Source organism: Falco biarmicus, chromosome 5 (assembly GCF_023638135.1).
Source record: "Falco biarmicus isolate bFalBia1 chromosome 5, bFalBia1.pri, whole genome shotgun sequence".
NCBI classification, from domain to species: domain Eukaryota; kingdom Metazoa; phylum Chordata; class Aves; order Falconiformes; family Falconidae; genus Falco; species Falco biarmicus.
In genome coordinates, this window is record NC_079292.1 from 91,099,926 (window position 1) to 91,112,082 (window position 12,157).

General features: G+C 45.1%; 1 protein-coding gene across 1 annotated transcript; it reads left to right on the plus strand.

The window, feature by feature from the left end:
* Positions 1 to 877: 877 nt before the first annotated feature.
* LOC130150760 (3 beta-hydroxysteroid dehydrogenase/Delta 5-->4-isomerase-like) lies at positions 878 to 11,756 on the plus strand. Its single transcript, XM_056342004.1, has 3 exons — positions 878 to 1,390; positions 6,772 to 6,936; positions 10,772 to 11,756. The coding sequence occupies exons 1-3, from the start codon at positions 1,237 to 1,239 to the stop codon at positions 11,584 to 11,586; spliced, it is 1,134 nt and encodes a 377-aa protein (XP_056197979.1). The 5' UTR covers positions 878 to 1,236; the 3' UTR covers positions 11,587 to 11,756.
* The last annotated feature ends 401 nt before the right edge of the window (positions 11,757 to 12,157 follow it).

The following is a 12,157-nucleotide window of genomic DNA, read 5'->3' on the forward strand; positions in this document are numbered from 1 at the left end:
CTATTTATAATCTTGCTTCAGCAGGGATGTCTGCTTAGTCCTGTGTGCGAGAGAAAGCACAGCTCCAGTCAGCACGTTCTGACGTACACAAAGCCCCAGGAAGGCAGCACAGGTATAAGGAGCTCCAGGCTAATGCCTGAGCCCTGCCCTGGTCATGCTAGAAAGGAGTTTTGCTAGAACTGGGATGAAACCTTATGGAGAAACATCTGAGCATTTCCCTGGTGTTTTGGAGATGTATAAAGTATCGACACAGGTCACTGCAAAGGCACAAACAGCCATCCACAGCCTTATTTTAACTAGGTATTCCCATACCAGACATTTCAGAGGTGAATCTTTTTCTCCTACAGCTTTAATTTAACTTCAGTGGCACATCAGACCATTCCCATCACTTCAAATGCCTCAAGTATACTGAACAACTACAAAGTCCCAGAGGTTAGTTTTCGATCTTGCAAAAAGAGAGAAACCCACGCTACAACGGGGGAGCCCCGTATCCCACAAAACGACAGCAGCAGAGTCCCTGTCTCAAACCATTACAAACAGCTACTCCTGCTATTTACATTTAATTTTAATGTTCTCTACTTTCATATTAACACTGTATTACACAAGCAAGTGCAGCTGCAGAGAATTATCAGTATGAGGGTTTGCCTTCCAAGGATTTAGGCATATAGGACCACATCTAGGCTCAGACCTCACCACATCCAGAGCCTTCCTCTTTGGGGGTGGGTGGTGGGTGGGGGTGGAAGCCCCGTATTCATTTGCGGCAAAGGACATGTGGGAGGGAGGGGAAGAAAAATGACCGAGGTGGTGCTCTGCAGTATATAAATACAGGCAAATCTCCCCCACAGCCTTTTGAGTGCTATAGAGGTGGAGCCAAGGACTGAAGCAGACTTTTGTGGGGTTTGTTTGGCATTGAAGTTGATTTTGAGCATTTTCAGATTTGTTAATTTCTTCAGTTTGTAATAGTTTGTAAAGAGTTCTTTCTTTGCATGGAAAAACGCGTAGGCTAGTTCTCAATACAAATAACTAGCAAAAGTAAGACATGCTTTAAAAAAATGTTGTTTAATGTAGGAACTAGAGATTGCTTTCTAGTAGTGTCTCCTTCTGGTAACACCAGAACTTTTGATTTATAAAGACTCCAGAGGGTGATGTCCTGTGTGCATTTCCTCAGGCAGAAACGGAACCGGACCGTGTAAGCTCGGGGGACAGGCATATTGCCGTGAGGAGCAGCCCAGAGCTATGTCCCTGGCTGGGGTAAGCTGTCTGGTGACAGGAGCAGGAGGATTTCTTGGCCAGAGGATTGTCCGCTTGCTGTTGGAAGAAGAGGAGGCACTGGCTGAGATCCGACTGCTGGACAAAGCCTTTAGCAATGAAGCACTTGGGAGATTTGGAAGTAAGTACCGTCTCGCGAGGACTGTGTGCTGCAGGTATATGTGCTGTTGTCTCATGTGGATAGCCTGGAAGTCTTTGCCTCTCATCCAAACCAGCTTTGCAGATAGAGGTTTTAACTCAAGGAAGTCTTGCTTTATCCCTCCCTCTCCCTCCAGCGCAGAAATCAGACATAAAATGTAAAGGCAAGAGGGTTTTTTTGCCAGACCCTGAGGCTTCTCTGGATTGGAAGAGAGACTTACATACTGTTCATGTAGTAAACAGGCTGTCTTCAACCTGACTTCTATTACATCAAAATCCACAGAGCTAAATTAGTGCAAAACCCTCAACTTCTGCTTGGGGGGAAGGAAAACAGGCATTGCTGCAGGGTGGGGGTGTCAGAGCCTGCTGTCCCGGGCTCGGATGTGCTAGGCTAGGAGGCAGCGGCAAAGCCATGGGTGCAGATGCTAATGGTTTTCTTCAAGCTATGACTAGTTTGGTTAATAGGCATCTTCTGGCTGAGAGTTGTGATGAGGAATCTTAAAAAAATGATGTTATTATTATTATCGCAATTGTCCAGAGAGCTGACTGGTTTTGTGCTATGCATAGAAGAGACAGGACCCATTTCCAAAGGGCAAGTCAGGACTCTGGCTTCTTGGATGGACTGGAGACAGCACGAATGAGTGATATGCCCAGGATCAGAAATGGTCTCAGGTGGGGCAAGCAGCTCAGAGTATTATATTTTAAATGTCCCATTTCTTGGGATCCTGAGCACATCTATAAAAAGGCACACAGGAACCTAAATTCAATCAAATTCTCAAGTCCTTACAACACATCACATAACATTTTCCTCCATCGCATCTTAACCTTAAGACTGTTCTTCCTCTGTACAAGCAACTATACGGGAACCCTTATGGACTATCCGCACACGGTTTGCTAAAGAGCCACAATCTACAGAGTAAGTGTCATCAAAGTGTAGTAACAGCACACCATAAACTTGGTGCAAATTGCACAAGCATTTAGGATGGTATTATACAACTTGGACTTCTGCCTCATTAAACCTCATCCAGCATTTCACTGAGGATTTGCTGGATGCCCTTGAGCCCTGCAGCAGTCCTTCCTGCTCTGATTCCCAGGCAGTTCCTACCGTCACAAAACCTGCAGCTGCAGCAGAGGCTGAAGCGTTTGCAGCAGCAGGAGCCCGTGTGGTTTAGCACTGATGCAGCAGGGCAGTGACCGAAGCATCAGCACTGACTGGGGCCAGGAGAGCTCTGAGCTTCCTGGGGAGTGAAAATGACTGTGAGCACAGTCCTGGCTGGACTGCAGCAAAGATTTCACTGTTCTTTTTTAGTTAACAGGAAAACTCTGCACCTTCTTTCCTTACCCTCCCTCTTTCCTCCACCAAACACTGCCCAGACACTCCTATTCTTGTAACGTTCTTGCTGCCCATCTGACCAGCACATGAGGAAGGGAAAAATCACTTCTCAGAGCCTTTTTTTTTTCCCCCTCAGAGCCTTGTTTCCCCCCCCCCCCCCCCCCAACAGGTAGTAGGAACAACAAGCTGGCATTTCAGATGTGTTTAACAGCTTTGAAGCCCTGCCCTTTGACTGGCAGTTCCTCTGCCTGTATCAGCCTCTCTAGCTACATCTTCTCAAGATTCCCAAGAGTGCTTGTGCTTGGGACTATCTGAATATTTTCCTGCCATTCCCTTTCAAGCCCTTCTCTAGCACAGTGGCTCATATTCCAAATGCAGGGCTGCTGCAAAAACCAAGGGACTGGAGTCTTCTGACCTGCATTATTTTTACTGCCGGGATTTTTACTTGCTAACCTGCGTTGTTTGGATTTCTTGCCTAGCCAGGAACAGAGCTCTGTGGCTGCCCTTCTCACTAAGCTCTTGAGCATCTTTTACTTGCAGCACCTTTGCAGAGTGAGGGCTGTCAGTAGTAAGACAGAGGAGTATGTGCAAGCTACAGCTCTTGTACCAGGAGGCACTCAGGGACAGTCCTCTCGTGTCCAAACAACTTTCTTGCCGAGACCTCGGCTGTCATACTCAGTCTGCATGAAACAGCCCTAGGGAGGCTAGAAGGGGCAATCGGTGTCGTGCTGTGAGCTGGAGTCTACCCAGTCACACCGCATGGTCGAGAATGAACATCATGTTGAAGATGGTAGTTTGGTGCCTTGGGTTTCCTACCTCCCATCTCCAAACGTATCTTTCTGCCTTTCCGGTGTTTCCACTTACGCAATCTTTTTTTTTGTTCTGGCATTTCTGGAAAAGTTGGAAACTCCTAGGTTGTTCTCAAAAGGATTTCTCGCTGTTTCAAAGCACTGAATTCCCCTTGTTTCCCCTCTTTCCTGCTGAGCCCTCATTTCACATCATTATTCAGACATTTACAGGTTGTGTGATGCTTTAGCATTGCGTGTTTTTGCACTGCTAATCCAGTACTGTTACAAAGTAGAAGGAAAGGAGACGAAGAAGGAATGTTTTGGGTTTTTTTCCACAACTTTTTCTGGGGGAAAGTTCCTGCTCTGGGAAACTTGCTCCTGGCTTTTTGCTCAACATTGCAGGCATTCATTTGCCTTATTGCTGCATTCAGAGCAGAAAGGCAGAGCCAGCAACAGAACATCCCAGTAGCTGAAATGGGAACAGAATAAATAGTTCAGCTTCTCTAAAGAAATATTTGCTTTACCTTTTACAAATGAAAATAAGATACAATTTTTAGTTTTCTCCTATGAATACACCAAGTAGACCATTTTGATGAACCATCCAGTTAAGCAGGGAAGTGGAGATCCCTTATGAGGAGTGCCCCTCCCCACCATCCACCCCACGGCTGTTAGGGCCTCTATAAAATTCAAACGGAGTCCCACAGACATCGCTGTTTGCTTCAATAACAAACACCACATAGGAAAAAGAGACCGTTTAGGGCAAATAGTCTGACTGGATTGCTCACAGGACACTGAATTTTATTGAGCAATCATTGCATTTCCAAGCAAAAACTATGCTGTAGCAAGCAGGGAGCATTGCTTACAGCTCAGAGGACACAGAAAGCTTTGGTGAAGTAAAAGCAGCTTTCCCAGTGGGTAGGTACTTTCTTGTAATCACAGTGTGCAAAAATGGAAAGCTGAGTTGAATTTATTCTTTTCATCCCCCTTCCAGCTGACACACACGTGCTTTTTTGATGCCTGCGCTACGGTCTGTGCAGATGGAAATCAATTTTCTCTCCACTGTCCATCTCAAACTGAAACCACTGTCTGTCAGTAATTTTTTCTTTCCTCTCTGTGCTTCCAAGCTCACCTGTAGTTTTCCTCTTGCCCCAGAACAAAACCAGATCAAGCTGCTGATTCTTGACATCTCACTGATGCTGGTAAAGTGAACGAGGCCCCTATGGGCCATTTCTGCTGGCTAAAGCGGAATGGCGAGCAGCTTTCCTGTTTAGTACCTCACACACAACTTAAATTGCAAGCCCAAACAAGGCACAAAGCAGCTAGACCGCAGCTTTCTAGTCACTAACACCAACTATTCCTGTGAACAACTTTAAAAGGGACAGGTTTCTTCTGTATTTTTCTTGAAAGCTTTGATTTGCATATGTAAAAACTTCTATTTCCTAACTCCTGCTCAGGCACCACGACCATTCTGAAAGGGCTAAGTCAGAATTTTTAATTTTGAAGCCCATGTATGTCAAGCCTTTGGATTCTTGCAACCCCACAAAGCTTTATGCATGGAGAACATCAACCTAAGGGCTGTACAAAGAGTAGTGTTTATTAGAGCAAATCCAACTGCCACGCACTAAACAAAAAGCCTAGCCACATAGCCTGACACTTTGGCACCCACAGAAGTAAAAGTCAATGTAAACCTTCTGGAAATGGAGCCCTAGGAAATGAATGCACTCTGTAAAATAAAAAAGCATAAGAGACTGTGTGGCAGTGACTGTGCTGGGAGGGCAGTAACTCCAGATTTAGTAACAGTTTTGTGAACGTTTCACAAATTTCACATCTCAGACCAACTGGTTGTGATAAAAAAAACCAACAACAAACAGACAAAAAACCCTCAAGCTTGTTGCATCAGAATAACTGTTAAATTAATACAGGATTACATTCTAGCCTGCTACAAAGATAATGAGATAAAACAGTTTAAAAAGATACTCTTACTCAGTTCCAGATGGCATCAGCTGTCTCTCTTCATGCTTCTCCATTAAAGATACGGGATGAAATAGTGCCTGGTTTGGAGCTGGTGACACTAGGATACTTCAGATTTCAGTCATGGCTGAGGCTAAAAGCTGTAGAAATTAATCAGGTTCTTCTCTTAATCTAAAATGGACATTTTATTATGCTGGAAGAAGGCAGAGGACCTGCCCGTGTTGCCGAGTGCCCTGCCACGGCTGTGCCTGGCAGCCCTCTAGCGCAGCCACAGCAGAATCTTGCAAGAGGACTTGCTGTAAGGACACCACCACCTTAAAAGCTGTAGGTGATGCTGAGAGAGTCCTCTCCCCACATAGCTGCAGCTGGGCCAGCAGACTTCCCAGGAGATCAGCATCCCTTCAGGCTGTAAATTTCTCCAGGTGATCATACTGTGCTGGCTCAGTTCGTTAGTGTGGCTCTGGGCTGTATAAAGGATGCTCCTGCCTAGCAAAACAGGGGAAGGATAGTTCTCAGACCTAGAGCTCCTCCAGGGTCACACACACTAGCTGCTGGAGGGCTTAAAAGGCTGGAGTTAAAGCAAGCCAGGGCTGAGGTAGCTCAGGAGAGCAGCCTTGAGAAGTCAGATTTGGACCAGAAAGATGTGCATGCTAAAAATGACCCTGCAGCACAGGCATGGAAATGGAGCCAGAGCTGGAGTTAGAAGAACCACAGTAAGTCCTGCCTGAGGGACATAAAAAAGATGGGCAAGGTCAAGGGGCTGAAAAGAGGTGTGAACACAGCTCTGTGCATGCGTGCTGTAGGTGGAGAGCATCATTCATCACCCTGAAGACAGAAGTATGCAGTGCCTGGCTGCTTGGTATATTTGGGTTAATACCTATCAATAGCCGGTCACCAGCACATGCATTGCTTAAGCTCCTCCATCTGTGAACAATAAAATAGTCACACCTGAAGGAAGCTTCAAGCCCTTGCTAGCAGTGGGAATGTTTTCTCCTAAAGAAAAAAAAAAAAAAGGAAAGAACCATGTTGAATATTGGTTCCAAAAATACAGTAATGCAACATAAACTTCTATAGCACTGTAATTAGCACTTGACAATATAGCCATTGGAAAACACCTTTGTTTTGCCAGCCTTAAAAAATCGCTCCTGTGCCTGGGTGGTGAGCGCCTCCCTGGCACAGCATCAGCTTCCTCACAGCCCTTCGCCACTCCTTTCAGTGCTCTGCTTAGGATGCCTGTACAGACTTTTGCTTTGTTTTCTGCTGCCCTCACAGAGTTCCAAGGTAAGACTGAGGTGAAAATCCTGGAAGGAGACATCCGAGATGTGACATTCCTGCACAGAGCCTGTCAGGGGGTCTCCCTCGTCATTCATACAGCTTCCATCATCGACACCTTGGGCCTTGTAGAGAAGCAGCTGCTCTGGGAAGTCAATGTAACAGGTGAGCGGGTGAAACACCTTTGTCAAACCCAGGTCTACTATGTCCTGACCATCATCTGCTCAGGAAAGGGAGCACCTGACCAGTTTTTTTGAACCAGATTAACTGGGTTGCTCTGCACCTTGCACAGATGCACCTGTGAGTGCACAGCACACGTATGTGCTGCCCTGGTCCTCTCCACACCCGGCATCCATCCATCTTCCACTGCAGGGCACTGCAGGATCATTCACTCGTCAGCACTCTCATATGCCCATCCTGAGGTCTGCAGAGGCTCTGCCTTCAGTCGGGGTAGCCATAATCCTGTGCTCAGTGGACCTTTCTGGAAGCAATTCACCTCTGAAACCCCAATGTGCACCCAAGAAACTGGTTCTTATTCTCCCTCGCTGTGTAGCATCCCTGCTTGTGTACATTTTTCTGTTTTTACAAACACTCCAGGCTTTGGCTGCAATCACAGCAAACTTGCATTGCTAACATCCCAGATGCTGTGGCTCTCTGCTTCCTATACTTTTTCTTCCTCTTCTTCTGTTCCTCCCATTTGCCATGATGTCTCTGTGGGCATGGATGCAGTTCAGAGGAGCAGGTGTTCTCCCACCTTGAGATTATCATTAAAATCCCCCATCAAACTCAAGGCTGTGGGAGGGAAGGGTTTCAGTGACTTCTCACTCAGTGATGGGATCTCCCTTTCTACTGAGGAGCCCTGGTGTTTCATGAAAATACCACATGAAGCGGGAGGGTTTTGGCTTAAGAATAGCCTGTATGGCATCAGTTGCCAGGACATTTTAATCTGTTCCCTAAAAGAACAATTTTATCCCCATCTCTCTGATCCCCAAGCCCTCTATGCCTTTCAGAGAACTGGTACTGCCTCACCTGCATGCACACTGACCTCCCTGGCTGTGCTACTTCAGTCCTTGGGGAAGATGTCAGGAAGATGTTCTTCTTCCCGTGAATAGTTTTCCTGGTTCTTTGTTCCTCTCTGCCACAGATACAGGGCTTCTTCACAGAGAAATAAGGAACATACCTCTACAGGCACCACTTTTACAAATATTGGCTACTCACCAGTGTTCAGAGCAAGACAGCACTCTTTGTAGTCTCGTTGTCTCTCACATGCACCTTAAAAACCAGTGGGATGGCATTTTGGCTGCCGTAGCCTGGGTCATTGCCTGTATGTTTAGCTTCCAGACCCTTTCATTTCTGCTCAGTCAAAGCCACAAATTGTCAGTGACCACAAATTAGAACCCAGCGGGCAGCTTCTCATGTCCCTTCCAGGAGGAAAGAGCAGAAAGGCAAGTTCCTGTAAACCTGTGCATTGGGTAGTATGAAAAATAAACATTGGGTAGCATGAAAAATAAATATACATGGGTGGTAGTTCAGAAAGAGGATTTGTAAAGCTCTCTCTGTATGATCATACTCCTGCTACAATCTGTTTTTCACAGCAGGACATGTTGCCTAAACCCATGGGGAAAAAAATGTAACAAAACCCCAAGCAAGTATTAAAATGTCCCAAAAGCAGAAAGCTCTCTAGCTGTGAGCTGGAGTCAGAGCTAGAAAGCTCATTTAAGTCTGTCCCATGGTTCCTTTTGGCAGGTTTAGACTTAAGCACGAAGTATCTAGGTTTCCATAAATCTTTCAGATTGCCCCACAACAGTCTGCCCAGTGGGTGAAAAAAACTGCACTGGGCCAGTGAGGGTTAGCTGGGAACATGTGCTAGAGGGAATGCACACACTAGTCTTGCTCCCAGAGCAAACTGACCCTAAGGCCAGTCAGTGAATACTGCTGTCCTCTTCGCTGTTTCCCTCAGTTTCCATTCTGATGCTCTTCTGGCTTTCTGACCAGCCAAGACACTGCTACGTACTTCATAGACTTGCAGGATGAAGGTTTTGTTTCTCCTAGAAAACAGAACTTTCATAATAAAAGCGTCAAGGAGTCAATGTGGATGTTCACAAACCAGAACAGGAGCAAACAAGTTAAACGCCATGATGTAGGGCTTTCCTGTCTCACACGCTACACAATGTCTCAGTACAAAAGTATCTTTTGAGGAAGGGAAGCAAATTTTTAGGAGGAAGGGAATTAAGGAAATAATTAATTATAATCCAAATAAAAGTACCCTCTGTGAATCAGATCCTCAGCCAGAAGGGATTTGTGTGCAAGCAAAACTTGGAGACCTGCTCTGTAGAAGATTTACTTCATTACATGGTATGTGAAAGATGCTCAGATTCCCATTACTGGAAAAACCTTTTCATTTTTTAGATACAACTTTGATTTGCAAACAAAACACATTTTATTTGGGAGAAATCGATCTTGACCAGGTACCAACTGTCAAGATAATTTTATGTTTGCTTTTTTTTAAAACTTGCAATCTCGTTTGATTTTATCTAGCCTTTCTGCACTGTATTACTTTCCCTCACTTTCTAAACAGCATTGATGGCAGGAATTAAGCTATTAATTTTCAAAATAATATATTTTAATAATTAATTAATTAATTTTCCAGATGACCCTGACTTGTGTGTCACCTAGACATAGTGACTTCCATGAACTCACCTTTCACATGAATTTATTCCTGGCTGTGTAAACTGTTTTTCTTTGCACTTCTTTAGTGTTTCTTAAAGCCTCATGCAGATTTATTTTCCATTTGTTTCAACTTTTTTCTTTCTCTTGTTCAAGCTTGAAAAAAAGGAATTTTGGTGCTGTAACAATATTCAGTTCAATAATTCTTCCCATTTTTCACTCATTAATAGGTCCGTATTTTGCTGCCAATATTCCTTGGTCCTCTGAACCTCTTTTATTCATCATACTCTCTCTAGCAATGCTCCCTCCAGTGCTGCCTTTAGTTGTCGTAACAGACTGAGCAGAGTTGTTAGATCATTTATGTGCCTCATTCCTAGTGTTTGATTTTATCCCCCAGATTTTAGGCCACACCCTTCTGATATCATATCAGTCATCCTGATTTAATGTTCCTTTGCCAAAAACATTTTCAAATGTCTTTGAGCTGTATCTTCTGTTCCAAAGTCACTGGCCCTTTCACATATAATCTCTCTCATCACATCACGCACAACAAATAAGGCAGTTTTTGCCTCAAAGCTCAGAAGAAAAGGAAAAGATTCTACTTGATGAAAACATTATGATAGGCTTTTAGAAGTAAGAAATCCTGTATTAATGCAAGTAAAAGCCAGAATGTGTTGAAGAAGGAGGCATACATACACAAGATTCACTTTGCTGACTGCACTTTATGATCTTTGACTACATGGTATCATGCATTGCTCTGACATAAGATCGTTCTCTTCAAGCCCTCCTCTGAAGCCAATGGAATAGTGGATAGACTTCCACTGGGTGAAGCTGATTTTGGAGCAAACCTTCAGGTCCCACGTTAATTCTGTCCCTCCTTAGCAAACTAACCTAAAGCATCCTCAAGCCTGAAAAACTGGGGCTTCAGCATACAGGATGGATGGTACCTAATGAGAGGGATGGCTTCTGAAGGTTCTCTGCCTTAAGCCAACTCAATCCAACCAACAGGCACAAGCCCCTGAATCTGTCGTCAGTATCCATACTAATCTTAGCAAGAGCAAAATTTGACTCTTGGCATAAAAAAGCCCACAACATGCAGTTAAGATCAAGTGTTCATCCTTGTTTAACTCCAGCAGGTGCACTGATAGCACTTAAACACAGATTAAGAGCAGGTTCAGTTTCATTGAACTTGCTGCTCGGTTCAGGACAGGATTCTTCCAGCTGCAGAGAGGGGAAACCTGGCCAAGCTCAAGCCAGAGATGCTGTTTCTGATCTACAAGCCCACTTTTTCTTGCTTGGGGAGGTCTAGACTGACTTGCGTGTTTCTCTTTTGAAGGTACTCAGCTGCTGCTGGAGGCATGTATCCGCTGTAACATCCAGCACTTCATATATACCAGTACCATAGAAGTGACAGGCCCAAACTGCAAAGGTGACCCAATTTTTAATGGTGATGAAGACACAGCTTATGAGAGTACATCCAAATTTCCTTATGCCGAGAGTAAGAGACTGGCAGAGGATTCTGTGCTGAAAGCAGATGGCCAGGTGCTAAAGGATGGTGGCGTGCTGATGACTTGTGCCCTGAGATCCATGTACATTTTTGGAGAAGGATGCCCATTTCTTCAAGGTCATCTGGATAAGTGTCTGTTGAACAAAAATGTCTTCCTGCGCTTCTCCAGGAGGGAGGCTCTGGTGAACCCTGTGTATGTGGGGAACATTGCCTGGGCACACGTGCAGGCAGCCAAAGCCCTGCAAGTCCCACAGAAAGCCAAGCACATCAGGGGGCAGTTCTACTACATCTCAGATGACACTCCTCATATGAGCTATGCAGATCTAAATTACGAGCTGACCAGGGAGCTGGGGTTTGGGATCGAGTCCCAGCTCCCCATGCCTCTGACAATGTTGTATTACTTCTCGCTGCTGCTGGAGCTCGTGAGCTTCTTGCTCCGGCCCTTTGTCAGATACATCCCCTCCACCAACCGTCACTTGGTCACTCTACTGAACACCCCATTCACCTTCTCTTATAGAAAAGCACAGAAGGATTTTGGCTATGTGCCCCGCTACACGTGGGAAGAGGCCAGGCAGTGTACTGGTCAGTGGATTGCCTCCATGGTCCCACAGAGAAGGGAGTACTTGAAAAGCAAGGCTGCCTAAGTCTTAAGAGGAGCTGAGACCTGGCTAAACAAGTAGGGCCTTGAGCCAGAGGAGAGCTGAGTGAACAGCAGCAGCAGCAAACTACAAAGCATTTAAATGAAGACATTGTGTAACAGCCCCTTATCTGCCCCATGTCCCCCAACCTAGAAAAAATAAAAGCGAAATGTTCATTTGTTTGCTGATTACAGGCGGATCAGGGTAGCTTTACTGTATAGTCCACATGAACTTCTACATCTCGTGCAGCACAAAGGCATTATTTTACTAAGACTTCACACAGCCCGTGGTGTGAACACATCAGCCTTCCTTTTCACTCCATGCCACATTTGAGGCTTTTGTAAAGCACAATTTGCCCTAGAACTATGATTATATTTTGCAAATATGTACTACTCAGCTCTACCCTACCCACGCAGCGCTTGCCAGCCTTACCAAACACGCAGCAGGTAGAAGCCGCCAATTGCAAAAGCTGTTACAAATCTTGCTGACTTTTTCCAAGAGCATTGTCCAGTTTCATGTGCCATTCACCTGACAGTCAAACGTGAGAGCAAATGTGGGTACTTCAAGCATCGTGAGG

What these genes read in the sequence shown, in the direction of transcription:
- LOC130150760 (XM_056342004.1), top strand. Translation starts at nt 1,237, where the DNA reads ATGTCCCTGGCTGGGGTAAGCTGTCTGGTGACAGGAGCAGGAGGATTT. An exon ending in AGCACTTGGGAGATTTGGAA is followed by an intron (nt 1,391 to 6,771) that starts GTAAGTACCGTC and finishes CTGCCCTCACAG; the next exon opens with AGTTCCAAGGTAAGACTGAG. An exon ending in CTGGGAAGTCAATGTAACAG is followed by an intron (nt 6,937 to 10,771) that starts GTGAGCGGGTGA and finishes TCTCTTTTGAAG; the next exon opens with GTACTCAGCTGCTGCTGGAG.